Source organism: Impatiens glandulifera, chromosome 2 (genome assembly GCF_907164915.1).
Source record: "Impatiens glandulifera chromosome 2, dImpGla2.1, whole genome shotgun sequence".
Classification (NCBI taxonomy): Eukaryota; Viridiplantae; Streptophyta; class Magnoliopsida; order Ericales; family Balsaminaceae; genus Impatiens; species Impatiens glandulifera.
The window spans coordinates 36,115,067-36,137,811 of NC_061863.1; the positions used below are offsets into that span (position 1 = coordinate 36,115,067).

General features: G+C 30.7%; 2 protein-coding genes across 3 annotated transcripts; one reads left to right on the top strand and one right to left on the bottom strand.

Annotated features, from left to right (window-relative positions):
- Nucleotides 1-549: 549 nt before the first annotated feature.
- Nucleotides 550-2,474, bottom strand: LOC124924614 (protein IQ-DOMAIN 2-like). The gene is made up of 4 exons (XM_047464627.1): nt 2,400-2,474; nt 2,036-2,287; nt 1,574-1,939; nt 550-1,095 (listed from the first exon to the last, which is right to left on the bottom strand). Exons 1-4 carry the CDS (start codon nt 2,472-2,474, stop codon nt 550-552), a joined length of 1,239 nt encoding a protein of 412 aa, XP_047320583.1.
- An 8,768-nt stretch (nt 2,475-11,242) lies between these two features.
- On the top strand, nt 11,243-22,456 carry LOC124926541 (beta-taxilin-like). Of its 2 annotated transcripts, none has more exons than XM_047466790.1 (12): nt 11,243-11,340; nt 11,553-12,035; nt 15,271-15,350; nt 16,139-16,247; nt 16,693-16,760; nt 17,077-17,154; nt 17,728-17,792; nt 18,538-18,604; nt 18,704-18,886; nt 20,696-20,752; nt 20,842-20,937; nt 22,089-22,456. In XM_047466790.1, the coding sequence occupies exons 2-12, from the start codon at nt 11,558-11,560 to the stop codon at nt 22,209-22,211; spliced, it is 1,404 nt and encodes a 467-aa protein (XP_047322746.1). In that variant the 5' UTR covers nt 11,243-11,340; nt 11,553-11,557; the 3' UTR covers nt 22,212-22,456. The 2 variants fall into 2 exon arrangements, with proteins under 2 accessions (XP_047322746.1, XP_047322745.1); XM_047466789.1 differs by having other exon boundaries at nt 11,252-11,376.
- The last annotated feature ends 289 nt before the right edge of the window (nt 22,457-22,745 follow it).

Below are 22,745 nucleotides of genomic sequence, written 5' to 3' on the forward strand. Positions count from 1 at the left end.
AACACAAACTATTCGATTTGATTGTCAACAACCTTGTGGTTAATTTTAATTAATGTCTTTTTATGACATTTTCTAGTTGAATAGCTAATATACGGTAGAATGTTCTCGTTAAAAATAAAGTTATTTACCATAAAAAAATGAAAAATTCAATTCAATTATTTTATAAATCAAGCCATGTTGGGTGACCCTATTTAATTTGTTTAAAGAAAAACATAATTTATGATTCAAAATGAATATATCAACAAGTTTAGGGCTCAATATGAGTTTCAAAGTACAAGCTTTTGTCCAAATGTTAAATGAATGTATGACAAAACAATCAACATTAATTGTGTACATATGAATTCTAATAAACAAATGTGAAGTTACCAAGTAATAAGGGAATAATATCAACTCAATAATAAACATTTATAACATTAAAAAAATGTACAAGAAATAAAAGGAAGACAAATTAAGAAGAAAAAAAAGTAGCATTGCATCTTAAAATAAAGGATAGTAATATATAAAGAAGATTATTCCACATGGTCATTTGCATCCTTCTCCCCATAATCTTTATTGCACATTTCCATTTTTTGAATGAGTGGTCTTTGTATTTTCATAAATGGAATTCCTATTATGTGCACTCGAGGATGATGGAAATGACATCGACTTCTTTGTCTTACTATTTAATATCGATTTGTTTTCCGGTATCACATTACCGAGTGGGCTTGGACCTCGAGACCTAGTTTTTCTGTTTGGTGAAGCCATGTGATTTGGAATATGAGAGCTCCGATCATGATCATCGATGGTGGGAAAACCAGGCAAACTATGCCTTCTTTGATGCACGTTTGATTGGTTTCTCGAGCTGTCTTCTTGTTTTTTGGCCCTTGATGGTGGCTTCGAAATGGAATTAGAAGATTGTTGACGGTTAGGATTATTTGGTTTGGGAAATGATGCAACTTGTCTACTTGTAGCATGGCCACCATCTTTGTTGGGATCACATTTTGTTTCCCATGATTGATCTGTCACCCATCTTTCTAACCAATTCCATCCCCAATGAGGATTTTTTTGATCTAGAATGGTTGGTGTTCCTTTCTTAGATGGGTTCCTCCATTTTTGCTGTAGGGTGTTAAATAATGTATTAGTTCTAACATAAATAAACACAAATGAAATGTTATTATTTTTATCATAGTCACAGTCCCATTAAAAATCATAAGAAGAGTCTATATCATATAGTTCATGATCCAAATTATAGCATATATATTTTTTTTAGAGAAATGATTAGGTGAGGGAATTTGGTGAGAAAATGACGTGGCATAATCTTATTCGCTGAAAAAATCAAATAATTTTTCTCTTTTTTCTCTTTCCTCTCACTCTTACATTTTTCAACCAATGAAGGTGATGACACGTCATTTCCTCGCCAAATTTCCTCACTAAATTCCATCACTCTATCACTTCTCGTTCTTTTAATACTAAATTTGGTATAAAAATTATTTGATGTTTTATTTGGTATATAGATTACATGATAAGATTTCTTCTAAGTAATGTCATTGTTTTTTTGAAAAATAAGATATGTATGTAGATGTTTTTTTCAAACCTGATGAGAGTATGAATATGCCAATGCCCTTTCTCTTCTTATGGCAGCATCTTGTTTGTTTTGCATTTTGGCCTCGAGTTGTTCTTTGGAACGTGGACTATTGATCCACTCTTCGCTACTCAAAGTCACCGCCAATGCCTTGGGCTTTGGAAGCGTCGACGTTTTTTCGTTCTTTGGTGGAATATCTTTCTGTAAGGCCAAATTCTCCGCCGTCATTCGAATCCTCCTCATTTGAACTTCAGATTGTACATGGGCTAACGTTTGCATGCATTTTAACGTGGTCATGGCTTGACGTTTCATTGACTTGCTTTCCACGAGTATTTTCAATCTTACCAATCCTCTCAATCTCTTCAATGCCTTCCTAGCCTATATATAAGATAGAACATTGAATATAAATTATGGTATTTAAGATTATAAGTAATTAACCAAATGAAATAATTAGGTTAGGTATCGAATCAATACTCGGTATCCTCTAAAAACATTTTGAATCTTGATAGCAGCCGTTTCTTCCTTGGGCTTTTTGGGGAATCGAGCGGTTGTAAGTTGATGGCTTATATCATTTTGGTCTTGTGTTAACTTCACATCATCTTCTATGGTGGAAGTGGTCGTCTCGGGGAACACTAAATCTTCTTCATTTGATTCCGGACTATTACTTCTGTTATCTTCATTATCATTGTCATTATCATCACATCCGCTATTGGAACTTACGTTTCTCTGCTTAAAACAAATTGTAACATATTTTATCAAAATTATTCAAACCTGATATATATAATTAGATAATGTTAAAAACTTGGTATAGTTATATTTGTTATAAGTCGGGATAAACCTCGTCTTTCTTCTCCTTTGATTCAGGGGTTAAAGCCTTCTTCACAGCAGAAAACCAGCTTCCTTTTCTCCCCATTTACTATTTAATTCATCTGAAAGTCATTAATGAAAGGGAACAAATATGTGATGCTTGAAATTGAATCCAGATATAAAATAAATTGAAAAAAAACATATATATACATATATAAAGAGATGCATATATACTTGATTTCTTCTCTTCCAATATTTGTTTGTCTAGCCTCTTCTTTAATTTCTCTCCCAAAAAACAAAACCGCCCTTAAAGATTCATGAATGATTTGAAGAAAACGTTCATGAACGAATACACATCCACAAAGTTAAATGAAGATTAGTTATTTTTATCCTACAATAGAAGAGTATAAGGTAAGATCATCCATACAAATTGGTGCCAACAGGAAGCTTGCTAATTTTAGTCATCCGCTCCTATTTTAGTTTTTAATATTAAACAAACCTGGTAAACATACCGCCAATAAATAATAAAAAAATAAATAAATATATATATATATATAGTAATGATACAGGGAGCCAAAGATTTGTAGCGAATTACGTGGAAGTCTATTTATTTATTTTCCTTTTTTATATTTATTAATAATATTCTCTCTCTTCCCCTTACTTACATTTTCTCTCTCTTCTTCAAGACGCATTCAATAAAATATTAATTTTTTATTATTAAAAAACACTTAATAATTTATCTCTTTAATTTTTATTATTATAAATATTCTTTTTTTTAAAATTATTATACATACCATTATAAATGCATTTAAATTATTTTTTTCTCTCAATAATTTGTTTTCTTTTATTTATTAAAAAAAATATAATTTATTTTCAATAATAAAAATAACTCAAATTAAAATAAATAATAATTAACTATGTTAATTAAAATTTATATATAAGAGAATAAAAAAATATTTTTTAATTCAAATAATTCTATCATCTATCAATTTAATAATATATATTAATAACAATAAAAACAAAAATTATTAATCATTTTACGTATTGATTATTTTTTTTTAAACTTTAAGTGTTATTTCTCTCTTTTCTCTCCTTAAAAATCTCATTTTTAATTGAGATTTTTGATTGAGTTTTTAATAAATTCCATGAAAAAAAGAAAGTGATTTTTAAGGAGAGAAAATAAAGAGAAATAACACTTAAAAGAGTTTAAAAAAGGGAATCATTCTGTTGAGTAAAATGATTAATAATTTTTGTTTTTAAGAGAATAATAAAATAAATATAAAATTTTTAATTTTTTAAATTAATTATTTCTCTCCTCTATTAATATATATATATATATATATATATATATATATATATATATATATATATATTTGCGTTAATAATTTATTTATTTAGTTGTTTTTAAAATGAGTTATAATAGGGAAAATAAGAATGTGTCAAGATCTAACTCAAATCATACATTCTAATTTTCAAAATAAATATAACTCAAACTATCGACTATTAATATTCGACCTAAATAAAAAAAACACTTTATTATAAGAGTTAACTGATAATATATAACATTTTGATTTAATTGATTGAATTTATAATATATTTTATAAGAAATTAAAATATATAAAAAATTAAAGAGAGAATGGAGAAATAATTAATTTTAAAAAATTAAAAATAATTATATTTAATTTTTTATTCTCTTAAATATATATTCAAATATAATATATATTTGAAAATATAAATTTTTTATTTGATTTATTATTGTCTTTATTAATATTTAAAATAAATTATTAACAAAAGATTGAAGAGATAAAAAAAAAATTATTAATGAAGATAAGAGAGAGAAATTATTAATGAATAGGAGATAGAACGTTTAAAATTATACTTCGTTATCATGCCTAGTCACCCTCCACATTACTTCGCTACACATTCTCTGCAAAACTTTCGCTCACCTATCATTACTCATATATATATATATATATATATATATATATATATATAAATATATATATAAAAAGTTCAGTTTTAGGTAATGAATTTTTTTTGGAAAACATGGGTTAAAATTCATTAGATTTATGTTGCGAAAAATAAGATCTTATCTTAACATCTATTCAGGTTCATGCATTTGGTGATTAAAAGTATTATCGAAAATGTGATACCTTTGATGCGTGAATTCGGTATATCTTGTAGTATAAAGGATTAGAGCCCCACGTGTTGCTCCTCTAGTTGGTTCACACAAGCTCGTCAAGATTCATTTGACTTCAACTGCTAGGGCAAAAGAACAACAGAAGAAATCTAATTGTTTTTTGGAAAAAAATGAGGTTTTGTTAGATAAAATTAACCGGTTAAAAAGAACTTAACAAAACAAACTTATTGTGCAACACCGATCAAGAACTCCAACCGGTCAAGAACTCCAACCTGTCAAGAACTCTAACGTGTCAAGAACTCTAACCTGTCAAGAACTCCAACCTGTCAAACTCTCCAACCTGTCAAGAACTCGAACCGGTCAAAAACTCCAACCTGTCAAGAACTCTAACCGGTCAAGAACTCCAACCGGTCAAGAATCTAACCGGTCAAGTAATCAAACCAGTTAGAAGAAGAAGCAATGGATGTATCAAAAACCGGAAGTTATCCGGTTAACTTGAAGCTATGAACAACCGATAGACATCCTAAACTGAAATGCAGTATTCAATCGAAAACCGACGAAGAGACTACTTAAAGAAAGAAGTCAAGATTATCAAACTAAGTACAATCTACAAATTGGTGCAAACAAACACTTTGAGTATTTGCGGAAGTGATACCAAAGGAACAGACTGTGATATTTCCATATCCATACAAGTCTGATGATACTCTGAAGGCTGCAGAAGATTGCCTGAAGAAACAGTTACCATTTTGGTACAAGTCAAAGATGCAGTTCTCCAGATACAGGTAACTGACCAACCGGTAGTTGCCATATTAAGTAAAAGACAAATAAAGTCGGTCTGCTCTATGCCTTGGAAGCTTAAACCGCAATTAATGCAATGTTGAACCTCTGCTCAACCAATCAGATTCAAGGATTACCCTGAAGGTATCCGTTGAAGAAATGTGACCGTTGACACATTTCACTTATAAAAGAAGGAGCTGAAGAGGAGTAAATGCAGTTCTAGAAGTTACAAGAAGTTACAACAGACACAACAATTAAGAGTGTCAACAACTCAAGTTACAAGTTACAAGTTGTGTTTATCTCTCTACAAGATTAAAAGCTTAAGTGTGCATTTGAAGTGTGATTACAATTTTTGTGAGAATTGTAAGAGTGTTTATCGAGCAGTAAATAAGTCTCGATTGGGTAGTGTGGTTGAGTATTCCTTAGTGAATATCCTTCTCGTGGTTTGAGAAGAAGGGGTGATGTAGGAGTTTTATCTCCGAACATCCATAAAAACCTGTGTCTTGTTCTTTACTTTCTGCCGGTTCTACTTTCTAACTGACTCGTACTGTCCTAACCGACTTACATCACTCTAACCGATTCACTAAACCTCAAACCGACCTCCTAATCTCCAAACCGATATTCTCCAAAACCTATCTCTATTCATCCTGTGTGTGTGGTGCTTTAGTCTGAAACAAACCACTTCCGCACTTGAACTCGGTTCAAGGGTTTGTGACAGTCTGTGTAGTATTGAAACCGGTGTTAATTCTTAACTGGATTAACGCCAACCGTTGAGTGTTGTCAGAAAGTGTTAACCGGCTGGACCCCGGTCCGCCATCCGCGATCTAGATCCTAACAGTTTTCGATTACCGTTTCTCTCTCTCATATCCTTATTTAAGCTGTTAAATTAGAAAGTCAGGGCGGCAAGAGAAAACCAAAAGATCATCTTTTGGCATTCCTTCGTTTTGGAATTAATATTCATGATAAATATTTTATTTCATAAATAAAATATTATTTCTATCATGTTTCCATAATCAATTTACCATGATTAATTATTTTATTTCATAAATAAAATATTATTTTATTTCATAGATAAAATATTATTTCTATCATGTTTCTATAATCAATTTACAATGTTTAATTATTTTATTTCATAAATAAAATATTATTTCTAATTATTAATAATATCTAATATATTATTCATAATTGGATTTCATTCTCATTAATCTATTCTGTCAACTCTAAGTGTGTGACCTCATATGACCCAATTATAATAGCTATGGGTTTAACCCCATTAATCGTAGTTGTCTTCTAGCAAAGCACTGCGACTCCTAACATAATCGAATTAAATTATTACCGTTAATTGTCCTATCCAGGTTTAGTCATTGCACATTAAATTAAAGGACACATTTCCTTCACATCAAATACCACAAGTCCTAAACAATAATAAAAATGCAGGAGAAATCCTCAACAATAATATCGAAAATCATGAACTCGCTAATCACATATTATAAATTGATTTTTGTGTCATGAATGAGAAAATATAGTGAAGTCATAAACATGAATAATTGTGCGAGAAGAAAAAAGAATAATTATTTGGAAATATTGAGATAAATATTATTACTTGTTATTTATAATTTTATACTAATAATTTGTGAGTTAATCTCTGCGGATTATAAAGTTTGAATATCATTAGTTATTATAATAAGTTTAATACATTATTTCAATATTAATTAATGATACTTTATTTCAATATTAATTAATGATACTTTAATGATTATTTATGTTTTAGTTGTAACTAAACCATAAGCGGGTAAATGACTTTTGTTATGTAACAAACATTAGTGTTAATCACTTCACTTTTTATAATAATATTTTAGACGTTTTTTTTCCTAGCCACTCTCTATAATTCTTAATCTCGATTCATCAAATCAATTTTTATTTTTTAAATTTTATTATAGTATCAAAGCGCGCAAGGGAAACAATCTAAAAAATGATTTACTAAACTAAGATCCATTCAACTATGATAACGACGATCTTCTAGACGAACCCAAAAAAGATCTGAGCCATAATTCTAAGGTACACCATTCAACTACTAAAACATCTGATTCAAGACATCATCAAGACTCAAGTGTCAACGAACAACTAGTGGATGATTAAAACCCTAACACGACTCTATAATAAATTATTTCAAGATCCATCTTCTCTTTATTTTCAAATGGCAGAAAAAAAAGCGTGATCGTACTGATCCTCTATATCTATATGGAGGTGAATCTTCTTCAACCGTTCTTATATCGATTTACGAGTTGCTTAGCTACTTTGAGTGGAGCACGAGCGTTCAATTAAGACTTCTGACGAAGATGATGACATGTTTATAGATGGTTCTTGTAAGATGCCAAGTGATAACAAAAAAATCTATACTTTGCAGGATGGTCGACACAAATGTAAGATTTGAATTTTTAATACTATTGATAAGAAGAATAAAGTTCATTTTCATAGCACTCTTACTTCCCAATAATTATGGGACGAAATTAAAGCACGCTATAAAGGAAATAATGGATCAACGCAATATGAATTGAGAATGAACATCTACACAATTTAACAAGGTAACTTAGACCTAAAAGAATATTATTCGAGAAATATACTTTACTAGGATGAATTTTTATATTTACAACTACAGAGAAACTACACTTGTGATAAAAGTAACACATACACGTGTGTTGGATGTAGACTAGAAAAATAAGTGATAATGGACTATGAAAAGAGCAATTTATATTTGTTCTTATTATGCCTTGATGACTCTTTTAAAGATATCAAAGATTCTATACTCATGATGGAGCATCAACCAAATGTTTACCAAACATTCAATATGCTACTTAGTGTTGAGAAACACAATAGATTAATATTTAAAATTATGAGCAACATTCGGCCATTTTGTGAATTCAAATAAAGGACCTATGAAGAAGAAAGTGAGACCTGATGATGAAAGGAAAAATAACAAGAACACAATGTGTAGCATAAACTGCATTTGTGATAGAAATAATATATACTCGTGTGTTGGATATAAACTAGAAAAATAAGTGATAATGGACTATGAAAAGAGAAATTCATATTTGTTCTTATTAGGCCTTGATGACTCTTTTGAGAATATCAAAGATTCTATACTCATGATAGACTCTCCCTATCAAATGTTTACAAAATATTTAATATGCTACTCAGTGTTGAGAAGAAGCAACATATTAATATTTAAAATCATGAGCATTATTTGGCCATTTCGTGAATTCAAATGGAGAGCTTATGAATAAGACAATGAAACCTAATGATAGAAAAAAATTACAAAAGTATATTGTGTAATCACGGTAGGATGATAGGGCATACTAAAGAACAATGTTTCATAATTCTGGACTAACTTGAGTGGTAGAGAAATCAATGAAAATAAATTATAATATATGCAACAAATACACCATTCTCTGGTGATAAAGATGCACCAATTAAAATATTTCAAGGTGAATTTTAAAAAATTCAGAGACTACTTAAAAAAATGAAATGAATACAAATGGAGCAGGAACATCAAATAGGGCAAGAAATTCAAAAGGAAAACATAAACTTTGAAACAGATAAATCTACAAACTCTTATGTTTTTTACAGTAATTAGTAATTGAATTAAGCATGAGTTTGTAAATTAAATATTATTTGTAAACTAAATAAGAGTTTGTATGGACTCAAACAAATTTCCAGATAATGACATTATGAATGACAGATGTAAATGATATTGATAAGATTTTTATGCTTAAAAAATTAATTAATTAAAAATTAAAAATTAAATATCTTGTACTTGCCAAATTCTTTCTTGGTATATATATAAATTATAAATATTGGTATATAAATTATAAATATTGTTAATGATATATATATATATATATATATAATAATAATAATAATAATAATAATAATAATAATGGTCTAATTGGCTATAAAACGCAATGATCAGAGGTATCAAATGAATGAAGAATTACATAAATTTATACTTAACCAAGTAGGTTCAAGAGACTGGTCGAAAGATTACTCTATTTAAATTACACTTGACCAATATCAAAACAACTATCTTAGTTCATTAATGAACCATGTATTTGTCATTGGGAAGCTACTCTTCATGTGATAAAATACTTAAGAGATACTACTTTTATTGGGATATACTATCCATTTGACAATAAAATTAAGTTACAGGTAGGGATGACAATGGGTACCCGTATACCTGATATCCGTAGGTACCCGATGGTCGAATTCGGGTATTTAAAATTGGATTCGGGGTCGGGGATGGGTAGTGAAAAATGTTACCCAATCGGGTTCGGGTAGTGTTTGAAACCCAAATGGGCCAAACCCGATATCAATACCCGAATTTATTAATATTAGAATATATGGTTAAAATTTAAATGACTTTTCAAATTCCATATCTTAACATATAGTATTTATTTTATTTTTATCCAAAACCATAAATCACTTCAACATCATTATAATAAGTGTTTCCCTCTTAGTCCTCACAATTATTTTTCATTTTTCATTTTTTTTCATCCTTCAATTTTTATCTTCAACATTCTCTTTTGTTCTAACTCCAAGTCTCCAATAATAAGAGGATTGTTATATTGTCAACCTCAACAACATAACTATGCAAGTAAATAATATTTTCATTTGTGTTTTTTTTTTACTTTTGATATTACTGGTTTTAATGTTATTAATTATTCTTCTTTTTAACTTTTATAATCTTATACTTATTTATTAAGTTAATCTTTAATCTCTATTTCATAGATTTTTTTTTTATTTTAGCAGAAATAATGTTGACATTTTTATAACTTTTACAGTACTATTCAAAAAGAATGTGTTTGTTTTTTTTTTTTGTTGAGAAAACTACTTTGATGATAAATATTAAATAATCCGTAATCAAACTAATATGATTTAGAAGAAAACCTTACATTGATGGGGTGCGGTGAAAATTCATATTAACTATGAAATAAATTTTTGAATTTGGTTGGAAGTCCTTATATGCTCCATATTATTAAAGTATTTCTTTTGTTAGTAGGGTTAATATTATTTTTTCTATCATATGTATTTGAGTGAATCTGAACTGGATAATTATCATTATATCCCCTCACTTATTAGGAATAACAAAATTAATTTTATCATAAAAGTTATCTATTTCGATATATATCTATGATAAAAAGTGGAAAAATAATGACAATAAAGTTTCATCACTGAAATTGAAAATTTAATAATTGAATTTTTTTTAGATTTTCAATCCACTTTTCATACTCTTTATTATATATATATATATATATTATTATATATATTTTATTATCACACTATATCATAAAATATTTCCTAATATTATATAATGTACTTGATTTATATTTTCGGATACAACGAGTGACATCCTCACTCCACTATAAGAAAACTCTAAACATATCAAAACATAATCTAACTCATTTTTTCAATAACTTATAATACTAATTGATGAAAGTAGTGGTGTAATTTTATTGAAAGATATATGATAGGGTAACGAGATTATAAAGAATTTTTTTACCATTTTAGGACAATAAAGGCGATTAAGATTTTGTTGAAGAAGAGCAGACGAAGAGGACGACGATAAAAGATTTCTCTGCAAACTGAAGAAAAAACGAAGAGAACGACATTGAACTAAAATTTCTCTAAAATCTGAAGAAGAAACAAAGAGAATAATCATTTCTAAGAAATAGACAAAGAGAAGAAGACGAAGAAACATACATTTATCTATTTGAAAAAATATTATAAAAATGAGTTATTTGAATCAATTAGTTAGATTGATTAAAATGTATTTATTATTTTAAAATTTATAAAAGTAAAATAAAATAGTTTTAAATGATTTAATTCTATTGCCTTCATTATTAAATATTTAAAAATAGAAAGTAATGACAATATAATGGTCTTGTTAATATTTTAAATGATGATGTACAAATTCATTAGTCAGTAAATCTGAGGGTTGGCTAAATTGAAGAAGTTTTTCCCTTAAAAGCCAAAGATTTCTTGATATGGTTGCTTAAAGGTAGATCAATCACCTGCTTTATACTCGTTTTTCAAGGTATATGTTGCGCAATTATGTTTCCGCTGATATAGGGTTTTAGTGTGCTTAGAAATGGTTGGAAACTGAGATGATTCTGTCTTTCAATGTCGTCTCAGATCTCACAGTACTAATCTGTTAGATAGCACGACAGATTCTTGCATTTTTCAGTGATAAGGGTGGTTGATTTTGTGCAGGTGGAATGGAGAATCTAGCAGCGGATCATCTTCCTGAAGTAGATTCACTGCCTGACGGTTTTGTGGAAGGCTCATTAGTGGAGCCATTGGCACCGTCTACTCCATTACCCGAAAGAGATAAGCTTTTAGCTGATTATAAGGAAGAGGAAGTAGCAGAAGTTGATGACTATAAAGAAGAGAAATTAGTGGAGTTCGATTCAGGCCTTGATTTAGCTGCCAATGGAATTCATCTGTGTGATACAACCTGTGAAAAGGGTGAAAAGGATGAAAATTTAAGGACTTTTCCTGTTCCATTATGTGAAAATGATGGTTTTGATAAGTTAGTACTGTCGGTAGGTAGTGAAGCTTGTACTATGGTGCGAGACACCATGATTCCTGAGGACATAGCTAACCCTGTACCAGGTGATGGAGGCAAGGTTACTTGTAATATGCTGCCTCAAACACTTTCTGGAGAAATATTAGCTCCAGTGGATAAAGATAATGGTACTGTTTGTCTTCTTTATCTTTTTTTCCCCTTAAATAGTCAACCAATTGACATTCCGATATTAAAATTAAGCAAGAGTAGTTCAAAGATGGTATTGGTGAAGCACTGTTTACTTTAATTAATGTTTTTGAAATGCGGCTATAAATCGTATAAGGTATTAACATATATTCAATATCTTCAGTTCATGCCCAGGGATATGCATCTTGGATGAGCAATGGCTTTTTTGTTTTCTTATTATATGACAAATATTTTCTTCGTAGGAGAATCCAGGAATCCAACTAGTATATTACTTCGTGTTGTAAATTATTGAAAGACCAAAGATTGCTCAGTTCTTGCTGATGATAATATATCACTTGGGTGTTATGAGAAAGGTTCACTTTCTCCAATAACTGATTTAGAAATTTATATGAAAAGTTTATAAGAATAATATGGGTTGCTGGAGGCATGTGGGCTAATTTGTTTTGGAAATGGATGTAGATTGGGAAGAATGTTATTTCCGTAACTTTTATGTTGAATATTAATCCATATTGACCCAAAACTTATAGGTGTTATGGGGTATAAAATTGTATTAGCAGCAACTGAAGCTCCTCATGTTGTTATCACCTTGAAACACACCTAGAGTCTGAAGCTAAAAATCTATATCTAGCATTTTCACATATATATATATATATATTTATAATTAGATATATAAGCTTGATATTTGTTGCACTTTAGTTGCAGAAAGCATACTCCTGATTTTTAAGCATTAATTTCTCAAAGGGGCAACTGCTGACTTTCTTTATAGTTAAATCATGGGGCTCCTTGGATATTCCCTATTGGAGTGATAGCATTAGTGGAGAATATAAGTAACTTTTTTGTTATTCAGAGTCGGACTACATTAACTATGAGAACGAGTTTTATGATGTACTAGAAATACATATCTTTATGGCTTGGTTATATGGTCACATGCAACTTTCAGTAGATAGTAGCAGGCAGATGCATTCAATATTTGCTTCAACATAACAACCACAGAACTTTATATCTTGAAGTTTTCTATGTTGAGTATTAGTTGATTTGTCTGATTGTGCGTATCAATGGTTAATATTTGGCTATTTGCCATATCCTTAAAAAATGGTTAATTTTTGCAATACCATTTTATTTTTCTCTTTCCCCAAAGGTAAGCAATATTAATAATGCTTTTGTAAATACTTAATTCAGTAAATTTTCTTTTTCCAATTTATCAGGATTCAGGACTTATTTCAAAGTTCTGTATCCTCATTAAGCTTAGTCATTTCCTAATTAACATTACATGTAAGTTCGTATTTCATTCCCAGCCAGTTCTATTTTTATTTTAGTATATTTCGTTCTCTATAAGATTCTTTTTATAGGAAAAATTCTAGTTCATGCTATTGGAGCTATTATTAGTTCCTTTTCTATATGACCAAACTAGGTTAACAATTTTTCCTTATTCTGTTGGTAATGTGGACATCTTTAGCATGCCAATGTATGCTCACTTTTATCCTTATCTTATTTAATTCTCGAGAAAACTCATAAATAAGCCCTTAAACTATTACTAAATTTTGATATCTGTGTCAAGATTTTTTTTTTTTGATTTAGACTCCTTAAGTTTTGAACCCCCTCCCTTTTTCTTATGATACTTGCATGAATGAAATTTCGTGCCTTCAAGATTTTGAAACATTGACATTCTAAAATTAGACCGAATCTTAAATCACACATGTCAAAAAAAGTTATTTCAAAACTGTAGGAACAATAAGGGGTACAAATAAAAAATAGTTTGTGGCGGATATCAAAATCTGGTAATAGTTTTAGGGCTTATTTATGAGGTTTATCTCAATTCTTCTAACATCTTTTAACTCATTTGTTCGGGCATTGCTTTCATCTAGTCCATCATTTTGACCAGACGAGCATGGAAGGTCGTGCATATTCACTATACTTTTGTTTCATGAAGTTGTTGGTTCTAGTTTGTTTTTTGTCTGCCTAACTATTCATGGTTAAACATCTTTTTGTATCAATACCTAGACTTGAAAATTGTTTACTCACATTTTATAAAAAAAATTAGACTATACTACTCATTATGGTCTATAGAATTACATTCATGCTCTTGCATCTGCTAGCATTAGTCTTTGTCTCATTGTGACTATGTTGCAGTTTCTTTATCAGCTTTAAAATGATTACACATCTTTTTCTTCTTCTTTTAATTACATAAATTTAGTAGCTCTCCAGTTGAACTTAGGGAAGAAGGGGGAGACAGAGAGATAGAGAGAGATGTCAAGAGACCAGGAAAGGGATGAGATGAGAGAGAAAATCATTGTCATTGCATCTAACATCCTTGGGTATATCTGTTGTAACAAAATTTATATTTTCGATCTCCAATAATTATTCATACTAACCTTGTAATGTAATGAATTGTTCTTCACTATATTTTGCTACATGTCACTTTCCAGATTGTATGATCATCATCTATTTGCCCTGGGGTTAACCATCTCTAAAGATTAATTATCTGTGAAAAAATTATGTTGGGAAAACATTTGAGGGAGAAAACATATATTCTATTTTCATGGTTTAATTGCGATATTTCTGACACTTCTTATACAAACCTAAGCATACCCCATCTTACTTGGTGAGTGAGACTAAGCTTATTCACATTGAAAGAAATTACTCTCCATACACTCTTCAGATGAAAAGTAGTTTCTGACACATGAATAGGCCTGAGACGGATCAAAGTCACCTCTGTTTTGTCCTTGAAAGCACTAGAAAAACAAGTCTAGGTGAGGCATATAGAGAGATAAGGCGGCTAAGCTCACTTCGTCACCCAGCATCGTAACATTTTATCCAACTTCCAACTTTTACCCGTTTTAAATGAAGGTTGAAACAAATTCTACTGTTTAAAAGAATGTAAAACAATCCAAAATCCTAGGGATTCGCTGAACAAGATGCATGTCCTGCTTATTTGGTGCACTAGAAGTTCTTCCTATCTACACCCATGCAATCTGTCATACCTCTACAATGTATATCTGTAAAGCATAGATACCATTGATAGCAAAACTACCTGAAAATAGAGATTGCTGGAGTCTATCGTCTAAGTAAAGCAGTTTGTGTGGAACTTGTCAAAATGATTTATTTTTCTCCCTGAATTGTTAGTATTTTACGTTACAAAGTGTTTTGGACTGAGAATGGCCTGTGTGAAAAGAGGGTTTGATGTGATTAACCTTTTCCTTAAATTTTATTTTTCAGGAAATGCAGGAGGATTAAGGGAACAAGTTGCAACTGAACAGAATATATCATCCATAAATGCAGAGATCAGCAACAAAGCAGTTAGTAATATGAACTTGAAAGCTACTGGTTTTGAAATAATATATTTTTACATATTTTCTCTGTTTCCCCCTCATGGTTGTTAAAATCTCACTTAAAATAAAATCATATACAATTACAATCAATTAAATAAATATCGATCTCGAATATCTTTAACTGCCTCTGATTACTTGCTTTTGTGTGGATATTCCATATATAATTTAATCAGGTTCGGGGGAATACAATCCTCCCAAACAACCCCTTGCTCTCTTCTATTCTTTTTTATCAATGTATAAAATAGGGACTCTATGTGGTTCATGCTTTCCTATAATGAATCATGCATCAAATCTCTACAGTTAGAAAGGAAATGGATAGGGTCTCAAGCCATCAAAACAGGTCGTTCCTGCATCAAAGCTCTAAAGTTCGTCATTTCACCTAAAATTCTAAGTTAGACGATGGTTCTGTTATACCAATCTAACACTGTTTTGTAAAGTCCATGTGCAACTGGGAAGATTGGCTTCACACCACAATTTAGGTAGTGGCGAAATTCATTACCAAAAGATGTTGACTTCACTTGTAACGCAGAATTTATGGTGCTCTCCCCTAAAGTTCAATGCATGCTTTTGACTTTGAACCTGTTAAGATATTTTTATTCTTGTTTCCTTGGCTTGAAATTGCGTGCAATTTTCTAATTCCTAATACAGAAACCTGTTTATGAGGAATATGATTCTCTTGCTCTGTCTTTTTTCACCAATAAATCTAGAGGTAGTAATTGTGTAAAACTTGCAATTGGATTTGTGTTATTGTGCAGGAGATCTCAGAAGTCAAACGTAAAAACTCAAAGCGTAATTTGAAGTCCGAAAAGGAATTTCTACAGTTTTCTTTGAAATACCAACAAGTTCTTGCAGAAAGGGATGCAGGTGGGTTGTTTGAACTAATTTCCTGAACTTATCAATACTGTGTTCTTAAGTCCCAGCTGTCGATGATGATAGGTTTCTAGTCTTTCTTCACAATAAGACTCATACTCACGATTTTCAAAGCTTCTAAGAAATTTGTTTGACTTGAAGAATCTGGCGTTCATCCAGTTTCCTGTGACTGTGTGACATAGTTTCATAAATAGCAACGGGAACATGTAGATATCAATGTGGTTATAAGTCTAAGAAGCCTTGTTCCTTAAAAAAGTTTTATTTGTAAACTGAACATTCGTCCATATTAAATAAACAATTAGCTCATCCATGTTTAACATATCAGCATTTATTATAAGTCTTTCAATTATCTTGAGTTGTGATGTCTGAAATAATTTGAGTTCGGATTTGCATTCAGTTATTTTCATTTCCTTGTCGCAATTAATCGTTTTTTTTGTAGTTATTGCTGTTCGAGATAAACTTGAGTCACTGTGTCGGGAGTTACAAAGGCAGAACAAGATGCTAATGGTATGTTCTTCCTGAAAAGTGTTCTGATTCTTTCTTCTCATAATCATGCAGAAGATGATGGTTCAACTAGTTTTGTTGAATGAACAATTGCTTGCACACATGTAATTGATTAGAAAAATGTGAATATGGAAATAGGAAGTCCACTTCTATAATAGTAACAAATTTGACAATCTGTTTGTCTATATAAATTGTTTTTACAATCTACTTGGTATGTGACTACTTATCTGTAAGTTTTAAATTGCTTCTCAAGTTATTTTGTTTATCTGCATAATGTCTGGGAAAGAAAGGCTGATTTTTCACTCTTAAAAATCTCCAGGATGAATGCAAAAAGGTCTCAACAGAGGGGCAGAACTTGAGATTGGATCTATCAAACAGATTCCAAGATGCTGTTAAGGTAGGTGCCTGCCTTTTCCATATTGGTTCTAAATGATAAACATATTCTTCTCCAGTTGAGCAGTTTACTTTGGGACAATCTGAGTCATTCTGAACTACTTCTTTCGTTGTTCCTCTTACTTGCATATGCCACATGTCCCTCCTCCATCAACTTATGCTCTAGTTTTCTTAGCATATAACTACATGTAAAAGTAGAAAAAAACAACATTGATAGGAGTGTAACAAGTTAACTTGTGATACATGCCAAAAGTGAACTTGTGGGATTTGCCTAGATTGTTTTTTCCACATTTTCTTATAAGTTGTTTCTCTATCATTTGCTGATCAATCCATGGTTTAAGCAGGCTTAGACTCTTTTAACTATGACCTGATGATCAACGAGGCATTGAAGACAAAATTGAACTACAAAATTTTATAGCCTTAGAAACTCAGATATCTCTTCAAATTCATTGCCATTTCCTCAACGTGTCTCTTATTTTGATGTTCCTTTTTCATTGAATAATAAAACACCCCCATCTCTTCCAATTCTATCTTTCTTTGTGAACTTTAATATCATTTCCACATTGTGTTCTCACAGGAAATAAACATTAAGCTGGAAGAACAAAAAGATGAATGCCTATCACAGCTGAAGGAGAATGAGATGTAAGATTCAAATTCTTTTAAAACCAATCATGTCTTTTTCTTTAGCAGGGTAAGCATAGACAGACTGGAAACATTTATTAGGTGGTGAAAAGCAAGCAGTTTTAGCATGTAAAAATTTTTCGAGAAGGATTTTTTTCTTTGTTCTTGTCATTAGCTTTTCTTCTAAATTTTACAAAAGTAAATAAGTTTTGCATCGGCGTGACCTCATTGATGGATGGAATTCATTTCTAATCTGAAAGATCTTGATCTTATTGCAATGCTTTTTTTGCCCCCACAAAATCATGTATTACAACCAGTTTGTTTCTGACACAATAATATGACCATAATTGAGGTAGCAAGGGTAGCATGTGCGTACAAGGTCCCAATATGAATTCTCCTCAATAAAAGCAATGCCATGGCGCTGGTACAATTGAGTTGGTGTAAATGTATTGAGAATAATGAATAACCATATTTCATTGCTCTTTTCTAATATCTCTCTCTTATTTTTATTTGAATTTGCATTCGATAACGAAACTTGAATGAGAATTCATTTTTGTTGTGTCAACAAAGACACAAGGAGTTAGGTGTTATTATTGGTCATATGCCATGTTTCTTTGCTGATACTTGTCAATTGAGTGATAAACGTCTCACAGTTCAGAATAGTCTATGATGAATAATTCTTGTTACCTTGTTTTGCTCTTAGTTTTCATTCAAATTTGTACAAATTTTGATTTAAAATTAAATTTTGCAATCTCTTCAAGCATAGGTTAAAAATAAAACTGAAGCATCTTGCTGATCAGTATACACTTTCAGAGCAGCAGTATGCTCAGAAGGTAACTCCATCTCAATTTTGGAATTCTATTATTTGTTGCTTTCTGATGGATCTTTCGTATTGATTATATATATATTTAGTTAAGAACTTTTGCATGCAGTTGAAACAAAAATCGCTAGAACTCCAGATTGCTGATTTGAAAACTCAGCAGCATGAGGAGAAATTACGCCAAGAGCAGTCTCAGATGAAGATATATGCAGAACAAATGTCACAATTGCTGGAAACTGAAAGAAATCTGCGCTTGCAGCTAACGGCTGATGGTGAAAAATTCCAGCAATTCCAGGTTCATTTATGACTGCTGCTTCATTGATTTTGTAGTTGAAGGTTCTTTTCTGAGACTATAACTATAGTACTTTAAAATTTGAACAACTGTGAAATCATTTTTTCTAAGCTCTAAATTTAACAAATTTATGTAGTTACTTTGTAAGTGTTCCACACCTTCCATGTATCAGGAATCTTGCAGCGGATGTTCTTACTACACTTTGAAGTATGAATGGAAGAAACTGAATAATTTTAATGGATGCTATCCTATATTCTCTCATGCAACTTATGTTTCATTTGTTGAACGAGTTACTACAAAAAAAAAAAAACTTTAGCTCCCCTATATGGAAGGTGCCATTTATTAGATTGTCTATGAGATTGAATCTGTAGAAAAATAAAGAAAAGAGAGAAATTTTATTGCTTGTTTTTTTGGTTGTGTTTCTTACATAAGAAGTGATTTGACAGCAAATCTTCAATCAATTAGCAAATCAATTAGTCTAATTGATTTGCTACTATAACATTCCATTCTCGCTCAATTAGCAAATCAATTAGTCTAACTGATTTGCTACTATAACATTCCATTCTCGCTCAATTAGCAAATCAATTAGTCTAATTGATTGATTTGCTACTGACTTTCTATATTTGAAGATATTTCTACAGAATCACAATATGTTAATGTATAAAAACAATTATTTATAACAAAGCATCAGCAAAAACAACTTTACTAATATCAGATGGCAAAAACTTATATTGGCCTTTAAATTTGTGCAAATGTTCTAATCTTCTTTGCATGTGTGTTTTCTCAACAAATCAAGACCTGAATTTGTCTCTTCCCACTGAACTTGCCGAATTTTGCCGATTCAGGCAATTTAGACATGATATCCTCACTATAGGAACCTGTCTCTTCCCCTTCCATAAACCATATTTCTCTCCTCAACCTGCAATTTAAACTGGATATTTTTAGCCTCGAACTTTCTTGGAGGCACCCACTTGTCATAAGCCATAGAAGATTGGTGTCGGTTATCACATTTGCTTACAATTTGATGAATTTGGTTTGCATAACATAATGATAATGAATCTCTCGGTTGATGGAGCAATTTGCATTTGGGGGACCGTGGGGGATAAGCTTCATTGTCGAGAGAAAAACAGCCGAGATCACCTGCTAATTATAAGGACCTTTTATGAATGAGGACAACTATGGAGCGAATGACCAAAGGGAACCATGCCCATTTGGAACATTTTTTTCTGTAGATATCTCGTCTAGATGTGCATTTAGATGATATCACGTTTGAAAACAAAATCTTAGTTAGGCACAAATTAAAAAATATGCACAGTTTGTTTCTCATCTAGATTCTGATTCAGATTCTGATTCAGATTCAGATCCATATACATCAAGTGTTTCTAATGTACATCATTTTGTATTATTTGCAAATTAAATTTTGTATATGTAACTCCTTATTTAAAATAATGAGAATTAACTCATTAAAAAAAATCATTATTGCAAAAACTTCTGTCTTGCTCACTTTGATTTGATTTGATTTTTTTACTTGTTTTTGCTCACGTTTCTTTATTGCTTAAACTACATCAAATAATCCACATATTCTAACTAATTGTATAAGCATCAATGTCTGTTGAAAATGTGGAATTATTGTATGGAACCTTACATTTTTCCTTTTGTAAAGTGACAATGCTTCATAGTTTCCAATTCATTTGTTCAAAATATGTGTTATTTATACATTTAGACTTTTCCTTGTCTTAAAATTTCCATTGATATATTTTTCTGAATACAGAGACAACTCTATATCTTAATGTATGAATCAACTATGTGCAGGATGCCTTGGTAAAAAGCAACGAGGTCTTTGAGACATTCAAAAAAGAGATAGAGAAGGCATGAGATCTTTTTTTTTCAACTTACTGCAACTTGTTTATTGGTCCAAATTCGTGAATAAACTTTTTATCTTTCTGGCGGCAATGCAGATGACAAAGTCAAACAAGGAACTGAAAAAGGAAAACTCATTTTTGAAGAGCAAATGTGAGAAATCTGACTTTACACTAGTTCAACTCGTAGAAGAGGTAAGCTAGTTCTGTAATTTTTGTGCTTGTCAATAACAACAATCTTTCAATACCCATAAAACAATCTTTGAACTGCAAGATTATGTTTTTCTATTAATCTGAAGATCCCATTCCTTTAAACAAGAATCCAAAATCAGCAGTAAATGAATGCAGGCAAAGCAATTTAATATAAGCTCAACTCTTGTTCATAAAACATAGATGTTGATATATGATTTTTGTAAAGGAAAAGCTTCATTAAAATGAAGGCAAAGATACAGTAGACATGAAAAATAATAACTACAACTTTCTAAGTTGAAACACTACCCATACTGTAACCAACAAATGCTCATCCAAGAACTCTTAAGATATAATATTAATTTATTGCAGTTTAGTTTTCTAGATGAATTGGGTCCCAACTTCTTCCCAAAGCCAACAACTTTTTTGTGAATTCCATAAAATGTACACAGATGAATTCCAACTTTTTTGTGAATTCCATTCATCTAGGACCAGATGGAATTTACAAGATCGACAATAAAATGTTGATATTAGTGATATTATAACTATGAGAGTTAAAATGATATTAATGCTCGATCTTGGGGCATGTCAATACTTTCTCTACCCCATAAAAATCGCCTCAAGTGGTCCAATTAGGCTCATTCTGGAATTGAAGTGTCATCTTTACCTAGATAGAAGAATGAAAGTAATCTAATAGCATTTATATTATAGATAGCTGTAATAACTTAACTTTAAGTATTTGAGGAGGATGTGGGTGGGCATGACAGGTAAATTCCATCAGGTCCTAACCCTAAATCCACTTCCAAAACCAGTCAAATTGAGAAAAATCATCCAAAATAGTTTGGATCAGTCTTGTTGAGATTGATTGAAATTGTTTATCTCTAAATCACACACATATATAGGGAGAAGTTTTTATTATGGTAGCTTATTTCTTTTGAATTTCACATCCAGCCCCTTTCAAAGGCTTTCATTACTTTATCATATTTTCTAATTCTATCAATCTCAACTCTTCTTCAAATGTTCCCTTCCATATAGCTTTTTGACATGGGTATACTACTAGGATATCTATGCCATTTACTTCAATTTTTTTTTTTAAATTTAGAAGTATATGTTTATTAATTTTCAATGTTCTTGATAATTTTCTTCTATTTGAACAGAGAGAGCTCCAAAAGAAACAATTGGAGAAGACAAGGAAACAAAAGGAAAAGCTTGAGTCCTTGTGTAGGTCACTTCAAGCGGAAAGGAAGCAACTAATAGTTGAACCTTTGCCAACCCAATAGCAGCTTGAAATTGTTATCAGCATAAAAAACTTTTGGCCTGGTTTTGCTCTTTCGAAACTTATAATGATCATGATGTTGTAAGATAATCATGTGGACCGCTTCGATGTTCATTTTGAAGCGATACACATGTTTTTGATATTGCCTGGATTAGAAAAATCTGTCTATGCTTGATTCTGGTCATCTTAATTATTCATTGGCCTCTTCAATCACACACCTAGAGGTTCTTGATTATGAACTCTCAAATTCTTAATTTTATTTTTATCTTTGATTTGATTTGATTGATTCATCATAAAATTGTTGACCATCCATAATCTTCTTTGTTTTGTTAGAATTTTATAAATATTTCCACCCATCTATTAAATTTGATGAAAGCATTGTAGTAGATAAGGATGGTGGAATGTTAGAAATATAAGCATTTTTTAAGGAATAAACTTTGGTCTAAAAATGCATTTTATTAATATTTTTATCATTAAATTTTGAGGAGTGATAGGAGAAAGGAATTTGGGAGAGGGAATGAGAAAAAAATGATGTGTC